Here is a 21078-nt window from a genome sequence, read left to right as displayed (position 1 = left end):
CTAAACAAAAGGTTGTTGGTTGGAATCCACTCAGCAGCACCACAGAAGGCCTGGTGATCTACTTTCATAAGATTTGTTTTTAGTTGTTAGTTGTCATCGAGTTTACGCCAACTCATGGTGATCCCATGTGTGCAGAGTAGAACTGCTCCATAGGGTTTTCAAGGCTGTGATCTTTTGAAAGCAGATTAGCAGGCCTGTCCTTCAAGGCATCTCTGGGTTGGTTTCAACCACCAACCTTTTGCCTAGTAGTTGAGTGCTTAACCATTTGTGCCATCCAGATTACAGCCATTGAAAATCCTATGGAGCACATATATTCATATCTATATATATTCACATATAAATTCAATGGCTTTACCCTTTAGGCAATAAAGAGCCATTGAATACTTTTAAGCAAACAATCATATATGAAATTAAAAATAGCCCTTTTAGGAACATTACTCTGCTAAATTGCAAAAAGTGGCCTGGAGTATACAGACTGGTATGAGGGAGCCTGGTTAGGACATGATGCTTGCCATTTCCAAGTTCTTATTGTGCTTATTCTCCTCATCTCCCATATGGCACTTACCACTCACTGCTTGGAAATGAGGAGGGTCTTGAATGATAAAAAATAAACACTACTACTCACCCAGTCCTCAGCACCAGGATACAAGTTTTCACCATCAAATCTTTGTTCTCTTTCCTTCTCTTTCTCTCCACTTAAGACTTATCCTTTCTTTGAAGCCTTGTTCAGTTCTCAACCCCCACATGAAGCCCTTTCCTAGCTACTCTGTCTTTTAAAGAGTATTGCCAAGACAGGCATGGAGCCTCTTTTCTACTCTGCACTCACAAAATAAAAACGAAGAGTGTAGGTATATTTTCTGATGTGAAGATAATCAATGAGTTTGATGATAACAGCAGCTGAAATATAAAGAGCAGAGACTGTTCTCTTCCCTGCAGCACCTCATATAAGACAATTGAATCCCCTTCAATGGTTAGAATTCATCTCCAGAAGTGGTCTTAAAAGAAATTAATATGCCTAAGTGATTTTTTTCCCCCAAATGACCAGTGCTTGTTTCTCACCTGATATATTGATTCTCGGCTAGAAATTTGTTTAATTAAAAGTTTGGTATCCTCTTGACTTTTGACGTAGCCTTTTGTAATACTATACATCAAGCTGAGGCGCTTTTTAATTAGCACATCTACAATATTTATCAGGATGGGTATTATTACCTGGAATAACATGGAGGAAAAAAATTTGTAAATTGGAAGAGACAAACACCCTCTAAGGCAAAGGTTCTCAAAGTATGGTTTCCCAACCAGCAATAGCACCAAAAGGTTAAAATAATGTAACCTGACCCTACTAATCCCAGTAAATTTCCTTTAGTCCTTAAACTAGCCCAAATCGGATTTGGCCTGCCCTGCATGAAGGGAAGGGCCAGCTGTGACAACTAATTGATCTCAGTAGAGGACGAAGCAACAGGAGGAACCCATCAGAAGGAAAATCATCACCCAAACCCTGTTTCTAAGCAAGAGGTCTGACAAGAACCACGTCACCTCCTGTTTCCTGGCTGCCTTCTAGAGTTTTTCCTCCCCAGAACACCTGAGCAGCCGCCATCTTGCTGCCCAAATCACATATAAGCCCTGCTTCCTCCTAGCTTGGTGAGCCAGATCTGAAGAAATTCCTCCCGGCTTCTTGCTTTGTGCATTGCGGTAAAGTTACTTTTTCTTTCTCAAAGATCGGCATCCAGGTAATTGGCAAGTCTGAGCGGGCTGGACGAGGACCCTCCTTTTAGGGTTTGGTAACAATAAGAACTCAGAATCCTTTTAGGAGAGGAGGAGGACAGAATGTGTATAAGCACTCTGATTCATTTCCTACAACACAGATTCTGTATACGTAGGGTTTTATCCATCCAGTTCTCATCTCACTGCCCCGATGATAAGAAATGGGGCAGAGGGGAGCCACGTGGTTGTTGTTTGCTATAAATAATAATAACCTGCCCTGCTTCAGAAACATCATGTGTGTATTTAGGATAATATTAAATATTAGTATTAAAAATGTAGCGAATTTTGATGAAAACTAAAAGAAAAATATATTTCAATCAGGATGATATCAGAATGAGAGGCGGCTGGTCAGCCTCTGGGTCACAGCCTTGATAGCTTGTCTCTGAGTCACCCTGCTTCAAATGACACCAAGATTTTCATTCATTCCATCAACAAATGTGTACTAAGTACTTACTATATGCTAGGCAGGAGTCCCTGGCTGGTGCGAACGGCTAACATGCTTAGCTGCTAACTGAAAGGTTGAAGGTTTGAGTCCACCCAGAGGCCCCTTGGACGAAAGCCTTGGCAATTTATTTCCAGAAAATCAGCCATTGAAAACTCTGTGGAGCTTAGTGCTACTCTGACACACTTGGAGTCTCCATGAGTAGGAGTTGACTAGAAGGCAAATGATTTGCTTTTATATGCTAGATACCATTCTAGAGCTTCAGATCATATCAATGACCAAAACAAAGATCCGTGCCTTCATGCAGAGTACAAACAACAAAAGAGTAAACAGGTGAGAAGTGCTATGGGGAAAGGAAAAGTTAAATAGGTGGAAGAGAGTCAGAAGGAGGGGTGGGAAGCTGGGGGTGTGTAGGGCAGGTTATCATTTTAGAGATGGTGGTCAGGGAAAGCTGCTGTGAGAAGGTGAGATTTGAGTAAGACTTGAAGAATGTGAGGGAATGAACCTAGCCATCAATATCTGTGGGACGAATATTCAGGAAATGAAACAGCTTCTTCCCTCATTTCTTTCTCCAAAAAAAAAAAGTGAGGATTTTTAACTCACTTAAAAACAGTGTAGAAAAAAAAATTTTTAACGTGAAGTCTTACCTTAGTGATAGGAAGAAACCTAATCATTCTGAAATATCCCATTATTACCGTAACTTGAATAAGAGTTACGTTTTCCGGTCTCAATTTGACAGAGTATACACAAAAGACATCAACTAGTCCAATAACCACGATAAAAAATTCCAAAGTATTCCAACATTGTTGAAAGTATTTCCTTTTCAAAATTATTATCTGTTGAGGATATTGAAAACCAATAGAACGCATGTCATTTTATGAAACCTATACGATGACGTGGGGTGCGCATCTTAAAAACTAATAGTCAAGTCCTCAACTACGAATAAGTTATATTCTAAAAATTTAGCTTGAAGTCATTCGTTTAAAATCAAAATGTGATTTTTTAACCCTCAACATCAAAAATTATAATCTGAATCATAATATATAATCTATAATGAAGCTGGAATGCCAAAAATAAGTAGTGAAAAATCACAGTAAACATGTTAATTGCAATACTATCAATAATAATTAAAGTATGAAATAATAATAATGATAAGTCACCTGTGAAACACTTTTTCTAAAAAGTAGTTCTCATATTTCGATGAGGACATAGCAAACCAACCTGTTTTTATTTATTCATTTGTTTATTGCCACATTCCAGAAAGCATTTGAAGGAACCATGTCTAGATTTCCAAGTTTCTTCTACTTGATCTTTGAGATTCTCTGTATACTTATCTTACTTAATGTCCTAGATTGTACCCTATTATACTCTGGGGAGAATTTTTACTGATTTCATTATTAAACTCAGAAAATTCAAGAAGATAACTAAAAAAATCCAGGATCCCTGCAACTACTATAACAAATGGCTTCTGGTATCAAGTTATTTCAATAATATCACAAAAACAGATTCAAAACATCTGAATTCTTCTATTTATAGAATAATTTTTATTTTAAACAGTACCTTTAATGCTGCTTGTAATACATATAAAAGCATAAAATAGTAGTTTATCGATAGCAGTCCTAACACATTTAATTCTCTCACCATTGGCCATAAATGCACTATCATAGGATAAATATACATTAATGTTATAATATGTTCTGCATATTCAAACTCTTCTGAAAAGACAATTTGGTATACGGTGAACAAAAATTTATTATTCCTACAAAAAAATGAGATTAAATAAAATGTCAGATCATTTAACGTTATAACAGTTAAGGTTTGAAGTTCAACATTTGTTTAAACAGTAGTCAAATCATTAACATTAATTTGAAGAAATGTGTAAATATTATAAAATGATACATAAGCAAAAATTAAAAGCATAGTTTCTGTACATAAAAATCACATTGGGGAAAGATAAAAATACGGCTCTTGTTAATCTATATTAGGGATAGTGTTATGACTTGAATTGTATCCCCCTAAAATATGTAATTGTGAACGCAATCCTGTTTGGAAGTAGGATTTTTCTTTTGTTATGTTAATTAGGCCACACGAGAGTAGGACGAGTCCTAAACCTAATCATATTTTAGTTATATAAAGAGCAGAATAGACACACAGATACATGGGGCAAGACAAACCCCAAGAAATGCCAAGGAACTCTCAGGGCTACCAACAAAGACGGTCTCTCCCTTAGAGCTGATACCCTGATTTGGACTTCTAGCCTCCAAAACTATGAGACAATAAATTCCTGTCTGTAAAGCCACCAACTGGTGGTATATTTTGTTATAACAGCACTAGGTTACTAAGACAAATGGGGAAGAGCTTTTTTTCATCAAGGCTATAGTTCATAGGAAAAAATATGCAAAGATTTATAAATCAAAAGCAATAATCTTAAATAAACTTAGTGAAAAATGGATTACACATCAGGATGGTTTACAATTAAGAACACACACACACACACAAAGATTCTTTTCAATAATTGCCATGAGGAAGCGGAGCCAACATGGCATCCTAGACAGACAAACCGTGCTGTCCCTCGGCAGCAAAGACCTGAAAAACTAAGTAAAACAGACGCAAACATCAATCCTGGAGCCCTAAGCATCAAGTGAAGGGTTAAAAAACTAAATCAAACACCAAATGGAAGAAGACAGAAAACAGAACAAGGAGAGATATGGAGTGGAGGTCCTCTGCCAACTAACACAGCAGAACATCTCCATCTTGAAGCACAGGCAGCAACGACTCCAGACAGGAATATGGGAAGGCAACTTCACAGAGCTCCCAGCAAGAGAGAGCCCCCGGTAACCAGAGAAACACACTTTCCCACCCTTCACCCTTCTGATGAGTAGAAGCAAGAACCACTCCAACCCAGCAGCCCCACGGCTGGGGTCCACAATACAAGCCCTGCCCCCACCCCCAAGTCTACCCCGTCCCCTCTCGCCACATGCCTTTTTTTTTTTTCCTTTCCTTTCTCCCTCCCACTAGCCCTGTATATCATCCCCCCTTCCCATCAGCCCCCACCATGCCACCGTGGAGAGGGTGCCACCAGTACACTGGCCCACCACTGCCTTGAACAGCCCTGCACCCACCTACTGGCCCCCACTGTGCAGTCATTTATTTTTTATATTTTTTACTTTTATTCCTTTCTTTCTTTTCTACTTCTCACCTAGCTCTGTATGTCACCTCCCCTCCTTCTTGCCAGCCACTGGGTCCACCCCACCCACACCCACCTGCTGTGCCACCCCTTTTTTTTCTTTCTCCCTCCTACCTAGACCCATATGCCACTTCACACCTTTCCCACTGCCCTCTGCTGCACCGCCGTGGCTACAGCATCCCCAGCTGCAACAAGCCTGTACCACCCCTCCCCTCCACTGCTTGACCAGCTGCTGAACAGTGGGAAGCAAACCCATACCACTCTAAGTCCAATACCCTTGCCCATCTGGCAAGGGGCTGTGAATGATTCTATGCCACTGGACCAACATCAGGAGGCAGACAACACTTACTCAGCCACCTCGTCAAACCAGTGTACAGAGAAGCGGGCTCACCCTGTCTCCTGCCGCCCTGCCTACCCAGACAAGGTGGTAAGAGCTATCATGCCCACAGATGAGGAAGCAGCAAAGCAGGCCCAGTCCCCTGCCCTGACATATCAAAACAAAACAAACAAGCAGGATGAAACAAACAATTGATAAAGAAATAAAATAATACCTTCATGTCTCAGATACAGCAGACAATATTAAAACATAAAAAAGCAGAACAAGATGGCTCCAGCAAATGACCAAAATAAAGACTTAGATAACAGTCTGGTAGAAGAAAAGGCAATGGAACTACCTGATATGGAATTCAAAAGATTAATATTTCGGGCTCTCTAAGAGATTAGGCAAAGGCATTCAACTGTGTGGATCATAACAAATTATGGATAACACCGTGAAGAATGGGAATTCCAGAACACTTAATTGTGCTCATGAGGAAACTTTACATAGATCAAGAGGCAGTTGTTCGGACAGAACAAGGGGACACTGATCGGTTTAAAGTCAGGACAGGTGTGCGTCAGGGTTGTATTCTCTCACCATACCTATTCAATCTGTATGCTGAGCAAATAATCCAAGAAGCTGGACTATAAGAAGAAGAACGGGGCATCAGGATTGGAGGAAGACTCATTAACAACCTGCGTTATGCAGATGACACAACCTTGCTTGCTGAAAGTGAAGAGGACTTGAAGCACTTACTGATGAAGATCAAAGACCACAGCCTTCAGTATGGATTACACCTCAACATAAAGAAAACAAAAATCCTCACAACTGGACCAATCAGTAACATCATGATAAACGGAGAAAAGATTGAAATTGTCAAGGATTTCATTTTACTTGGATCCACAATCAACAGCCATGGAAGCAGCAGTCAAGAAATCAAAAGACACATTGCATTGGGTAAGTCTGCTGCAAAGGACCTCTTCAAAGTGTTGAAGAGCAAAGATGTCACCTTGAAGACTAAGGTGTGCCTAACCCAAGCCATGGTATTTTCAGTTGCATCATGTGCATGTGAAAGCTGGACAATGAATAAGGAAGACTGAAGATGAATTGATGCCTTTGAATTGTGGTGTGGTGTTTACAAAGAATATTTAATATACTGTGGACTGCCAGAAGAATGAATAAATCTGTCTTGGAAGAAGTACAACCAGAATGCTCCTTAGAAGCAAGGATGGCGAGACTGCATCTTACATACTTTGGACATGTTGTCAGGAGGGATCAGTCCCTGGAGAAGGACATCATGCTTGGCAAAGTGCAGGGTCAGCAGAAAAGAGGAAGACCCTCAACAAGGTGGATTGACACAGCGGCTGCAGCAATGGGCTCAAGCATAACAACGATTGTGAGGCTGGTGCAGGACCGGGCAGTGTTTCGTTCTGTTGTGCATAGGGTCGCTATGAGTCGGAACCGACTCGATGGCACCTAACAACAACAACAACAACAACAAGAGATTAGGAAAGAGGTGAGGGAAAACCAAGGAAAAAATAGACAAAATCAGGAGAAAAACGGAGCCAAAATCAAGGAAAACACAAAGTAATGCAAGAATTCAAGAAAATAATACAAGAACAAAACACCAAAATAAATAATTAGAAATCATACAAAAACAGCAACTAGAAATCCAAAAGATAACAAAACTTCAGAAATTGATAACTCAATAGATGGTTTTAGGAGAAAATTTGAAGCATCAGAGTGAAGACAAAGGAAATATCAGAGAAAAGAGTGAAAAAAACTGAAGAAAATATAAGAATTATGTGGGACACAATCAAGAGCAAAAATTTTCATGTGATCGGATTTCCAGGAGAGGGGGAGAAAACAGGAAACACAGAAAAGATTGTTGAAGACTTGCTGGCAGAAAACTTCCCAAATATCATGAAAGGCAAAAAGCTGACCATTCAAGAAGCTCAACGAACCCCATATAGCATAGACCCCAAAAGAAAGTCACCAAGACATATCATAATCACCCTTGACAAAGCCAAAGACAAAGAAACCTGAGAGCAGCTCTAGAAACGTGAAAAGTCACATGCAAAGGGGGAATAATAAGACTAAACTCTGATTACTCAACTGAAACTATGCAGCCAAGAAGGCAATGGGATGACATATGAAAACGAAAGAAAAAAACTGCCAACCAAGAATAATATATCCTACAAACTCCCACAAATATGATGGTGAAATTAGGACATTTCCAGATAAACACAAATTAAGTGAGTTCTAAAAACGAAACCAAACTTACAAAAAATATTAAAGTGAGTTCTTTGGTTAGAGAACCAACATCACACATCAACCTGAGTCTCGGACAGGGGAAAGCATCAGCCAGATATCAACACAGGTAAAGAACTCTCAACAGGAAAACAAAGCTAAAAGACTTAAAACAGGGAAACAGTGAAGTCAATCTGTAAATGGTGACAAAGTCAAAACAACAAAAAAGGAATAAACTGTGTAGGTATAGAACTTTCAAATGAAGAGGAAGTCAAGGCGATATCAAGTAACAAAAAACTGGTTCAAACTTAGGAAGATAAAGGTAAATTTCAAGGTAACAACAAAGAAAGTTAACTGACTTACTTGTCAAAATTAGAAAAACACAAAGACTTAGTAAACACAAAATCTATAATGAGAGAAAAGAAAAGAAAACCTACAAACAAAAGAAAATCAGCACAGGAAAGTAAGAGGAACAAAGAAAACGTCAATACCACGTACAAAAAAAAGCACAACAATATGACAGCAATAAACTCAGACCTATTAATAATCACACTGCATGTAAACGGCTTAAATGCACATGTAAAAGGAGAGAGAGTGGCAGAATGGATAAAAAGCCATGTCCCATCAACATGCTGTCTGCAATAGACACACCTTAGACACAAAGGCATAAATATATTAAAAATCACAGGATGGGAAAAAAAAAAGATATCAAGCAAACAGCAACAAAAAAAGAGCAGGAGTGCCAATACTAATCTCAGATAAAATAAACATTAAGGCAAAATCCACCATAAAAGACAAGGAGGGACATCATATAATGATTAAAGGAAAATCCACCAAGAAGTTAGAACACTAATACCTACACACCCAATGACAGGGCTCCAAAATACAAAAAACAAACTAACAGCACTGAAAAGAGAAATTGACAGTTCCCACAATAGTACTAGGAGATCTCAACACACCACTCTTAGTAAAGGATAGAACATCTAGAAAGAAACTCAACAAAGATACAGAAGATCAAAAGGCCACAGACAGCCAACTTGACCTCATAGACATGTATAGAACACTCCATCCAACAGCAGTAAAGTATACATTCTTTTCCAATGCACATGGAACACTCTCCAGAATAGACCACATATTAGGCCACAAAGCAACCCTCAATAAAATCCAAAATACTGAAATAATACAAAGCACTCTCTCTTATCACAATGCCAAAAAAGTAGAAATCGATAACAGGAAGAGCAAGGAAACACAATCGAATTCATGAAAACTGAATAACACCTTGCTTAAAAACAACTGGGTAATAGAAATCAAAGAGGGAATAAAACAATTTCTGGTATCAAATAAGAATGAAAACACATTATACTAAAGCCTTTGGGAACTGCAAAGGCAGTGCTCAGAGGCCAACTTATAGCAATAAACACACACTTCAAAAAGGAACAGGTTGGGGAACCCCAGGTCAAGCAAGGGAGAGTGTTGACAGGTCATCAGATCAGCAACCAATGCCGCAAAACAATACGTGTGTTAATTGTTTAATGAGAAACTAATTTGCTCTCTGTAAACCTTCATCCAAAGCACAATTAAAAAAAAAAAAAACATGCCAAAATTCAAAACATTAGCTCTACAACTCAAACAAATAGAAAGAGAACAGCAAAAAAAGCCCACGGCCACCAGAAGAAAGGACATAACGTTTAGAGGGGACATAAATGAAATAGAGAACAGAAAAACAAAAGAATCAACAAGACCAAAAGTTGGTACTTTGAAAAGATCAACCACATTGACAAACTATTGGTCAAACTGACAAAAGAAAAACAGGAGAAGAAGCAAATAACCCAAATAAGAAATGAAATGGGAGACATTACAACAGATCCAACTGAAATAAAAAGGATTATAACAGATTATTATGAAAAATTGTACTCCAACAAATTTGAGAACCAAGAGGAAATGCGAAAAATTTCTAGAAACACACTGCCTACCTAAACACAAACTGAGAGAGAAAATCTGAACAGAGCCATAACAGGAAAAGAGATTGAAGAGGTTAAAAAAAAAAAAAAAACTCCCAACAACAACAAAAAAAGCCCTGGCCCAATACATTCAGAGAAGAGCTTGCACCAGTATTATTCAAACTATTTCAGAGCAGAAAAAAGGAAGCAATATTCTCAAATTCATTATATGAGGCCAGCATAACCCTGATACCAAAGCCAGGCAAAGATACCACAAAAAAAAATTAAATTACAGACCACTCTCTCTCATGAATATGGATATAATAATTTGCGACAAAATTCTAGCCAATAGAATCTAGCATCATGTTAAAAAAAAAAAATACACCATGTCTTAGTCATCTAGTGCTGCTATAACAGAAATACCACAAGTGGATGGCTTTAACAAAGGAAAATTTATTCTCTCACAGTTTAGTAGGTTACAAGTCCAAATTCAGAGCGTTAGCACCAGAAGAAGGCCTCCTGTCTCTGTCAGCTCTGGGGGAGGGTCCTTGTCATCCACCTTCCCTTGTTCTGGGAGCACTTCAGCTCGGGAACCTCAGGTCCAAAGGACGCGCCCTGCTCCCAGTGCGGCTTTTTTGGTGGTATGAAGTCCCATGTCTCTCTGCTTGTTTCTCTCTTCTATATCTCAAGAGAGATTGGCTTAAGACACTATCCAATCTTGCATATCCCCTCAATATAACTGCCGCTAATCCATTTTATTATATCGTAGCGATGGGATTTACAACACATAGGGAAATCACATCAGATTATAAAATGCTAGACAATCATACAATCATACAAGGGAATCATGACCTAGCCAAGTTGACAGATGTTTTGGGGGGACACAGTTCAATCCATGACATACCATAACCAAGTGGGATTCATACCAAGTATGCAAGGATGGTTCAGCGTTAGAAAATCAATCAGTGTGTTCCACCACGTAAATAGAACAAAAGAAAAGAATCACATTATCATCTCAATCGATGCAGAAAAGGCATTTGATAAAGTCCGATGTGCATTCCTATTAAAAACTCTCAATAGGAATAGAAAGGAAATTCCTTAACATGATAAAGGGCATCTATATAAAACCAAAACCAACAGTCAACATCATTCTCAATGAACTGAGGCTGAAAACATTCCTCCTGAGAAAGGGAACAAGACAAGGATGTCCTTTATCACTACTTCCAATTAACACCGTGCTGGAAGTCCTAGCTAGAGTAATAAGGCAAGGAAAAAAAATAAAAGGCATCCAAATTGGAAAGGAAGAAGTAAAACTATTCCTATTTGCAGATGATATGATACTAAAAAAAACCCACTGCCATCGATGATACTATACATAGAGAAACCCAAAGATTCCACAAGAAAACTTCTTGAACTAATAGAAAGATTCAACGGAGTAGCAGGATAGAAAATCAGTATACAAAAATCAACTGGATTCCTACACAGGGAGAACTTCAAAAAGGAAATCAGGAAAACAATACCATTTATAATAGCCCCTAAAAAGATAAAATACTTAGGAATAAAACTAAACAAGGAACATAAAAAACCTATACAAGGGAAACTATAAAACACTACTGCAAGAAACAAAAAGAAACCTACGTAAATGGAAAAACATGCCATGCTAATGAACAGAAAGACTCAACATTGTAAAAATGTCAATTCTACGCAAAGCTACCTAGAGATATAATACAATTTCGATCCAAATTCTGACAGCAATCTTTAATGAGAAAGAAAAACTAACACCAACTTTATATGGAAAAGAAAGAGGCCCCAGATAAGCAATGCATTATTGAAAAAAGAACAAAGTAGGAGGCCTGACCTCAGAACCTATTATACAGCCGCAGTAGTCAAAACAGCCTGGTACTGGTACAACAACAGACACAAGGACCAATGGAACAGAATGGAGAACCCAGGCATACATCCATCCACCTGTGGTCCACTGATTTTTGACAAGGGACCAAAGTCCATTAAATGGGGAAAAGATGGTCTTTTTAACAAATCATGCTGGCAAAACTGGATGTCCATCTGTAAAAAAATGAAACAGGACCCATACCTCACACTACACACAAAAACTAACTCAAAATGGATCAAAGACCTAAATATAAAACCTAAAATGATAAAGATCATGGAAGAAAAAATAGAGGCAATGCTAGGGTCCCTAGTACATGGCATAAATACAATACAAACCAGAACTAACGGTGCACGAACACCAGAAGATAAACTAGATAACTGGGAACTCCTAAAAATTAAACACTTATGCTCATCAAAAGACTTCACCAAAAGAGTAAAAACAGAACCTACAGACTGGGGAAAATTTTTTGGCTACAACATATCCGACAAGGGTCTAATCTCTAAAATCTATAGACTACTTCAACATCTCAACAACAAAAAGACAAATAATCCAGTTAAAAAATGAGCAAAGGATATGAACAGACACTTTGCCAAAGAAGACATCCAGACAGCTAACAGACACATGAGGAAGTGCTTGCAATCACTAGTCGTTAGAGAAATGCAAATTGAAACTACAATGAGATACCATCTCACCATGACATTACTGGAACAAATTAAAAAAAAAAAAATGTTGGAGAGGTTGCAGGGAGATTGCTGGTGGGAATGAAAAAAAATACAACCACTATAGAAAATGATATGGCACCACCTTAAAAAGCTAGAAATAGAAATAACCATATGATCCAGCAATTCCACAACTAGAAATATATCCTAGAGAAATAAGAGCCATGACGTAAATAGACATATGCAGACCCTTGTTCATTGCAGCATTATCCACAATAGCAAAAAGATGGAAACAACTTAAGATGTCCATGAACAGATGAATGGATAAACAAATACGGTACATACACACCGTGGAATACTATGCAAAAATAAAGAACAAGGATGAATTTGGGAAACATCTCACAACATGGATGAATCTGGAGGGCATTATGTTGAGTGAAATAAGTCAATCACAAAAGGACAAATATTGTATGAGACCACTATTATAAAAACTCAAGGTTTACACGCAGAAAGAAAAAATCTTTGATAGTTATGAGGGGGTGGAGAAATGGGGAAGAGAAATCATTCTAGATAACTGTCTTAGTCATCTAGTGCTGCCGTAACAAAAATACCACAAATGGATAGCTTTAACAAAGAGAAATTTATTTCTTCACAGTAAAGCAGGCTAAAAGTCCAAATTCAAGGTGTCAGCTCCAGGGGAAGACTTTCTCTGTTGGTTCTGGAGGAAAGTCCTTGTCCTCAATCTTCCCATGGTCAAGGAGCTTCTCAGGCTCAGGGACCCCAGGTCCAAAGGACGCACTCTGCTCCCAGGCCTGCTTTCTTGAGTGGTACGAGGTCCCAACCCCCTGCTTGCTTCCCTTTTTATCTCTTGAGAGATAAAAGGTGGTACAGGCCACGACACCCCAGGGAGACTCCCTTTACATTGGATCAGAGATGTGAGCTGGGCAGAGCAGGAGAAAAATGTAGAACAAAATTCAAGTTCACAAAAGACCAGACTTACTGGTCTCACAGAGACTGGAGGAACCCCTGAAACTATGGCCCCCAGACACCCTGCCACCTCTGAATCGAATCTATGCCCAAAGTCCACCTTTAGCCAAAGAGACAGGCCTATAAAACAAACAATAACACACGTGAGGAACATGCTTCTTAGTGCAACCAAGTAGACAAGACTAAATGGGCAACACCTGTCCAAAAGCAAAGACAAGCCTGCAGGAAGGGGAGAACTGGACAACTAGATACGGGTAATAGAGTATACGGGGAGAGGAGGAGAGTGCTAACACATTGCAGGGATTGCCACCAAAGTAACAAAACAATTAGTGTATAAATTTTTGAATGTAAAACTAATTTGTGCTGTGAACTTTCACCTAAAGCACGAAACAATCTAAAAAGATGATAATTGCCATGACATAGTTTATTTTACACTTTTCAGTCCATCTAACGTAGAGCCTAACCAAAGGAGATTACCTGGCTATATGCCAAGACTCTGCAGGTTTGTTTTTTTTTTTTTTACATTTCTCTTTAAACTTATTAAATGGAAAAAAGTAAAAAAATTATCAGAATTTGTTATGAAAGAAATGCTAAAGCCCACTTAAATTTTGTAGTGTTAATGTTGCTGCCTATCTTCTTGTTAATGGTTAAGAGCTGTTAACCAAAAGGTTGGCAGTTCGAATTCACCAGGCACTCCTTGGAAACTCCATAGGGCAGTTCTACTCTGTCCTACAGGGTCGCTACGAGTCGGATGGCAAACAGTTTGTTTTTTTGGTTTTATTGGTGAAAAACTTGGTCTTTGTGTTCTAGAAAGTATGTAAGTTCACAACATAGAACAAAGCAAAGGCTCTATCCAAGTTAAGTAAAATCCGCATCTTGTGGCATCTGCCAAAGTTGGTAATAGGGCCATGCTGTTTTTTTTCCTAATTACAGATACTAACAAAACCATCCTATGGCACAGATAAAATTAAGCTGAGAACTAGATCTAATCTATAAGTTAGATATTTCACACCCCGGCTCCTCTATGTTACACGCAGAAGAGTATGTAAGCAGCCCTGTATGAATAAAACCTTAAGACAAAGCAATTAAAACTCGAAGAATCCAAATATGACCATCCTTTTCTTTCTCTTCCTGCCCACCCTCTGATGGAGGCGCCAATGAGTTGCTTAAAAAAGAATGAATAAATTAAAGCAAACACTCTGCTCATTCACCACTTAATAAGTAAGAATAGACTCTGATATTAATTCATTCTTTTTTTAAAAAAAAAAGGGAAAGCCGAGGTAATCTATTTAGACAATGTAGAAAAACTCATATTTTCAAGTATATTGCCACTAAATGTTCCCAATACTTACCCAGATGCAATAAAACGTGGCTTTTCTTTATGATATTCCAAGAAAGTTAAGATGCTTTTAAATTTCATAAGCCAACTTCTAGCTTTTACATAAGTTGAAACATCATAAATACTCATGAATCTAACAAAGAGAAATACATACATATGTGCTATAATAAAATCAAGTATTATACCTTGGGTAACATAAACGGAGAAGGTATACTAATTATAAGTTTAATATAGGCCTAATAAATATGCTCAGTCCCGAGTCTCTATACCCATCCATCTGCCCACCCATGGTCATGGTACAGGAACATTTTTAGTGTGATACCCCAGCTGCCCCTGATCCTTGAACTATTCCTGACCTCAGGTAGAACATAATTAAAGCTTCCCCAGACCAATTCTTTGGGCCTCAGAATCAAGCTTTCCTTTGTCATGCCTTGCCTAGTCGAAGCCTCTCCAAGGCCCTTAAGGGCCTGCCTTTCCGAAACTTTATCCCTAGATAAATCTCCTTGATAGATTATCTGAAATGTTCATTTACATAGCCAGGATCTCCTATCATTGGGTCAGGGTTGCCCCACAGCTTTGTCTTGGACCATCTACTACCTACTGCTTGCCTGGTCTGTGATTAGACACTGCCTGTCGCCGTCGAGTTGATTCCAACTCATAGCGAACCTACAGGACACGGTAGAACTGCCCCAAAATTTCCAAGACTGTAAATCTTTACAGAAGGAGACTGCCACATCTTTCTGCCACAGAGCAGCTGGTGAGTGTGAACTGCCGACTTCTTGGTTCACAGCCAAGCACTTAACCACTGCGCCACCAGGGATCGGATATTACTGTAATCTTTAAGACACTGGGCTTTTCCCCCAATACTTAATTGCACGTATCAGTGCCAGCAGTTGGGTCAATTCTCACAGTCGGCTCCAGGCTTCCCTACCTCCCTTATCCAGTAATTTAACGATGTAAAGGTAAAATAATTTTAAATAGTAATTGAAACTATATAGGTTCTCTTTCATGGATCCTCTAGTCTCTTATCTAATTATATTGTGATCAGAACTTGCTCCAGAATCCCCTAATGTTATAAGGGTTATGAAACTTCAGAGAGAAAATTTAAGTAAAATAGAAAGTAGATGGATAGATGGATGATTAGATAGGTGGGCAGACGGACCAACAGACAAGTGGATGGCTACAGATAGGTAAGCTAAAGAGACTGATCAGTCTGTTTGGACTTTTAATTCTCAGTTTATTCATTCTTTATCACATACTCACTCAATTTTGGAAATATCAATTAAGGAAGTATTGCACTTACTTTCCTTGGATGGGGCAATAGCTTTTGGTTGCACCAATCAATATCCTGGCTGCCGATACACTGAGGATTCCATCGTTACACTGTTTTTCAAAACTACTCTAAACATAAAAGTTTAAATTAAAATTAGGAAGGACCAAAGCACAAATGTAATGTACTGTTCTTAACTCTTATACTATTATTGCTGAATTCAACATATGAAAATACACTATTACAAAAAAAAAAAAAATTATAGCTGGAAATAAGTTTCATTCAATTCAATTATTTGCTGAATACTCATTTTTTTGCAAAGTACTTTCCTGGATGTTATGAGGGATACAAAGGTTCCTAGTATCAAGAAGCTCAAAATCTAAACAACTCAGTCTACTCTATTTCAGTAATATAAGTAGCATCAGGAGCATCATCTTTCTATAGCAGAATAGATTGTGCAAAGTATTATTCTTTGAATGTATCTTTTAATCTCAGTCCACCAAGAGCTACCAAAAGAGAAAAGTGGACTGTATTCTTATGCCATTCCCCCCAAAAGCCAGGAGAAGATCACCTTTTAGGTGCCACTGACACTAAACTCAGGTTAAAGTTACCTACTGGGATTATTGCCTAAAATTCATCCTCCCACATTGACCACGTACTCCTGCCTACCCGTTGTTAATATAAGCAGTTCAAATCCACCAGCTGCTCCTTGGAAACCCTATGGGGCAGTTCTACTCTGTCCTACAGGGCTGCTATGAATCGGAATCGACTAAACAGCAATGGGTTTTTTATTCTTCAACTTATGCTATATTTAGCATATTTTCTTAAATCTTACAATTTTAGGGATTATAGTCACTGTAGGAAAAGAAGGAATTCACACTATTTATTTCTTGAGGTAGGAGCCCCTGGATTACACAAAAGGTTTTGCTACTAACCTAAAGGTTGTTGGTTCAAGTCCACCCAGAGGCACTTCGAAGAAAGTCTTGGCAATCTACTTCTGAAAGGTCACAGTCATTGAACACCCTGTGGAGCACGGTTATTCTCTGACACAAAATTGACTCCACAGCAACTGGTTTTGTTTTTGTTTTTTGGTTGTATTTCTTAAGGCAGCAGTTACTATTCACCATTTCCTTTTCCAAGAGGTAGGAAAATAATCTGCCCATAACAGCTTTCACAAGGCAATATGCAAACTCTGAAGCTGCCTTCCAAAGGGCAGAGTGGAGAAGAAGGTGCCTTCATCAGTGCATGCACAGAGGTGAGAAACAGCACGGTGAGTACAGCAAAGGACAAGCCGTGGGGCAGAGAATGGTGAGAGAAACTCTTAGAGGAATAGACAGGGGCCAGGTTACAAAAGACCTTGTATATGGTACTAGTTATTGGGTGCTGTTGAGTTGATTTTGACTCATAGTGACCCCATTTGACAGAGTAGAGCTGCCCCATAGGGTTTTCTAGGCTGTAATCTTTATGGGAGCAGATTTCCAGGGTTTTTTCTCCCACAGAGTCACTGGGTAGGTTCGAACTGCCAACCTTCTAGTTTGCAGCCGAACGCCACCAGGGCACCTATATTGTGCTTCCACTAAGTAAGATTGGCCCAGAGTGTGGTATACCAATCTCGTGAGGTACTTCTTGAATCCTACCTCTGCAAAAAAGTGCAAGGGTCAAGAGGGGGGAATTCTGTGTACAAGGGAAATGTTGTATTCAGTGTTCCTTCTTGGAGAATCTCAAAGCACATCAAAATGTTGAGAACTCTGAGAAGTTCTACAAGAAGAAGTTCTATAAAAACCTGTTTGACTTTGTTTAAATCAGCATTTCCCAAACTAATTTGAGCACAAAACCTTTTTGTTTTTCATGTAGTCCCTTACTAACATCCTGTGGGACAAGTATTTTTTGGAACTCACTTTCGAAAATGTTGTAGGCACTAAGTAGCCGTTGTAGGGTTTTAAGCAGGAAGGTAGTGTGGTCATACCTGTCTTTTAGATAAGTCACTCCAACTTAAGGGTGGAAAAATTGGAGGCAGGGAGACCAATTAAAGGTTATTATTCAGGCAAGAGATTATGATGGCTGTTCTTATGACTTGTTAAGTGTTTAAGAGAATGAAAGCATGGTATTAATATTTTGTATTAAGAGTAAATATGTTCTTCAGGGGAGGGAGGGAGGGTGGGAGAGGGTTATTTACTGATTAGTTAGTAGATAAGAACTACTTTAGGTGAAGGGAAGGACAATACTCAATACACGGAAGGTCAGCTCAACTGGACTGGACCAAAAAACAAAGAAATTGCTGGAATAAACTGAATGCTTCAAAGGTCAGCGGAGCAAGGGCGGGGGTTTGGGGACTATGGCTTAAGGGGACTTCTAAGTCAATTGGCTAAATAATTCTATTATGAAAACATTCTGCATCCCACTTTGAAGTGTGGCGTCTGGGGTCTTAAATGCTAACAAGCGGCCATCTAAGATGCATCCACTGGTCTCAATCCACCTGGATCAAAGGACAATGAAGAACACCAAGGTCACACGATAACTATGAGCCCAAGAGACAGAAAGGGCCACATGAACCAGAGACTTACATCATCCTGAGACCAGAAGAACTAGATGGTGCCCAGCCACAACTGATGACCGCACTGACAGGGAGCACAACAGAGGACCCCTGAGGGAGCAGGAGAACAGTGGGATGCAGACCCCAAATTCTCATAAAAAGACCAGACTTAATGGTCTGACTGAGACTAGAAGAATCCCAGCGGTCATGGTCCCCAAACCTTCTATTGGCCCAGGACCGGAACCATTCCCGAAGACAACTCATCAGACATGGAAGGGACTGGACAATAGGTTGGAGAGAGATGCTGATGAAGAGTGAGCTACTTGTATCAGGTGGACACTTGAGACTATGTTGGCATCTCCTGTCTGGAGGGGAGATAGGAGGGTAGAGAGGGTTAGAAACTGGCAAAATCATCACGAAAGGAGAGACTGGAAGGAGGGAGCAGGCTGACTCATTAGGGGGAGAGTAAGTGGGAGTATGGAGTAAGGTGTATATAAGCTTATATGTGACAGACTGACTTGTTTTGTAAACTTTCACTTAAAGCACAATAAAAATTAAAAAAAAAAAAGAGTAAATATGTTCTTCAAAAGAAAAATTGAAAGAAGAAAAAAGAACTTATAGATTAAAAGAGACCCGAAACACACATTAGTTCATTGCAATGTGTGGACCTTATTTGAATCCAATTTGAAAATGTAAAGTATGAAAATAAGTATCCCATTTCTGATGGAAAATTTGACAATTGGAAATTTGATCACTGACTGGATTTTTTATGTTATTAAAAATTATCAGGGATTTTAGGTATAATATTCATATTAAGTTTTTAAGAGATTTTCTAAGTTAGAAATACATATTGAAATATTTACAGATGAATTGACTGAGTTACTGTGAGATTTATTTCAAAATAATATAAAAGTTGGGGGGACGAATGAAGGTGCCGATGGGGCAGTAACGGCCAGGTGTGGATGGTTTTTAAGACCTGGGTAATGGGCATATAAGAATTCATTAAGCTAGCCTGTCTACTTTTTTTTTTATTGTGGTGAAATTATATGCACCAAAACATTCACTAATTCAATGATTTCTACACGTTATTCTGTCTACTTTTGTATAAGTTAGAAATTCTTCGTAGTAATACTTTAAACAGAAAGCAGAAAAGAAGGACTCTGTGTATACTGTGTATTTCATATACTTGGAATATTTGATAAAATTTGTCCCCTAAGAATAAAACCCAAATTTAAAACGTGCAATTTGATAAATTGATTTAAACTTGGTTTTAACTAGCAATATGTTTATTTTAGAACATTTAAATATTAGTACTAAGTTCTAAGAGAACTTCAGATTTGCCAGATTTATCAGTTTAACTTAACATATTTACAAGAATTAATTAAGCACTTGAGAAGATTTTGTTTAAAAGGAACTTGAATATATTAAATTTATAAAAGAAGTTTAAATATTTGAAGAGTTTTAATTATCTAAGTACATCAGGGGCACCGAACATTATTCAAAGGCCCTGCAAAAGTGACGGCTGATCAAAGGAGAATGAAGAACACCAAGGACACAAGGCGATTATGAGCCCAAGAGACAGAAGCGTCCACATGAACCAGTGGCTACATCATCCTGAGACCAGAAGAACTAGATGGTGCCCGGCTACAACTGATGACTGCCCTGACAGGGAATACAACAGAGAACCCCTGAGGGAGCAGGAGAGCAGTGGGATGCAGACCCCAAATTCTCATAAGACCAGACTTAATGGTCTGACTAAGACTAGAAGGACCCCGGTGGTCCTGGTCCCCAGACCTTCTGTTGGCCCAGGACAGGAACCATTCCCAAAGCCAACTCTTCAGACATGGATTGGACTGGACAATGGGTTGGAGAGGGATGCTGGTGAGGAGTGAGCTTCTTGGATCAGGTGGACACTTGAGATTATGTTGGCATCTCCTACCTGGAGGGGAGATGAGAGGGTGGAGGGGGTTAGAAGCTGGTGAAACGGACACGAAAAGAGAGAGTGGAGGGAGAGAGCAGGCTGCCTCATTAGGGGGAGAGTAATTGGGAGTGTGTAGCAAGGTGTATATGGGTTTTTGTGTGAGAGACTGACTTGTTTTGTAAACTTTCACTTAAAGCACAATAAAAATTATTAAAAGAAAAAAAAGTGATGGCTAAATTTTGCTAGACTTGGAATAATAAGGTTTGTGGCTTGAACATCAAGCCCAAGGAAGAATAAGTTTTCTAATTTTTATTTTAATAAATCAAACATAATTTTAACAACCAACAGACTATCAAAAGGTGAGGAATTTTTTATCTAGTCTCTTTTGAAAATAGCATGTAAGGATTAAAGGCATTGCAAATAAATAAATAAAAAGTGGTTACATAAACAGTACCAACCATTTGTATTATAGCTACATGCAATCTGGCTTCTTCTATTAAATCCTCATCTGTTGGGGACTCCTCTTCTTCATTATGTGAAACATGGGAAAACTTAAGAGCCTCAGACTAGGTTCAAAAACAT

At 38.8% G+C, this 21078-nt stretch overlaps 1 protein-coding gene across 1 annotated transcript in view; it reads right to left on the bottom strand.

Annotated features, from left to right (window-relative positions):
- Window positions 1-21078, bottom strand: part of SLC9C2 (solute carrier family 9 member C2 (putative)) — a 129856-nt gene that overhangs the window by 50313 nt on the left and 58465 nt on the right. Inside the window, exons 12-17 of the mRNA XM_023549143.1 lie at window positions 20955-21047; window positions 16076-16173; window positions 14786-14905; window positions 3764-3962; window positions 2851-3039; window positions 1060-1209 (exon numbers count right to left, since the gene is read on the bottom strand). Of these exons, the coding sequence (XP_023404911.1) occupies window positions 1060-1209; window positions 2851-3039; window positions 3764-3962; window positions 14786-14905; window positions 16076-16173; window positions 20955-21047 (849 nt within the window). The remainder of the gene's footprint in view (window positions 1-1059; window positions 1210-2850; window positions 3040-3763; window positions 3963-14785; window positions 14906-16075; window positions 16174-20954; window positions 21048-21078) is intronic.

Source organism: Loxodonta africana, chromosome 25, assembly GCF_030014295.1.
Source record: "Loxodonta africana isolate mLoxAfr1 chromosome 25, mLoxAfr1.hap2, whole genome shotgun sequence".
Taxonomy (NCBI): Eukaryota; Metazoa; Chordata; class Mammalia; order Proboscidea; family Elephantidae; genus Loxodonta; species Loxodonta africana.
Note: the sequence above shows the minus strand (reverse complement) of the source record. Positions and strands in the feature narration are given on the sequence as shown.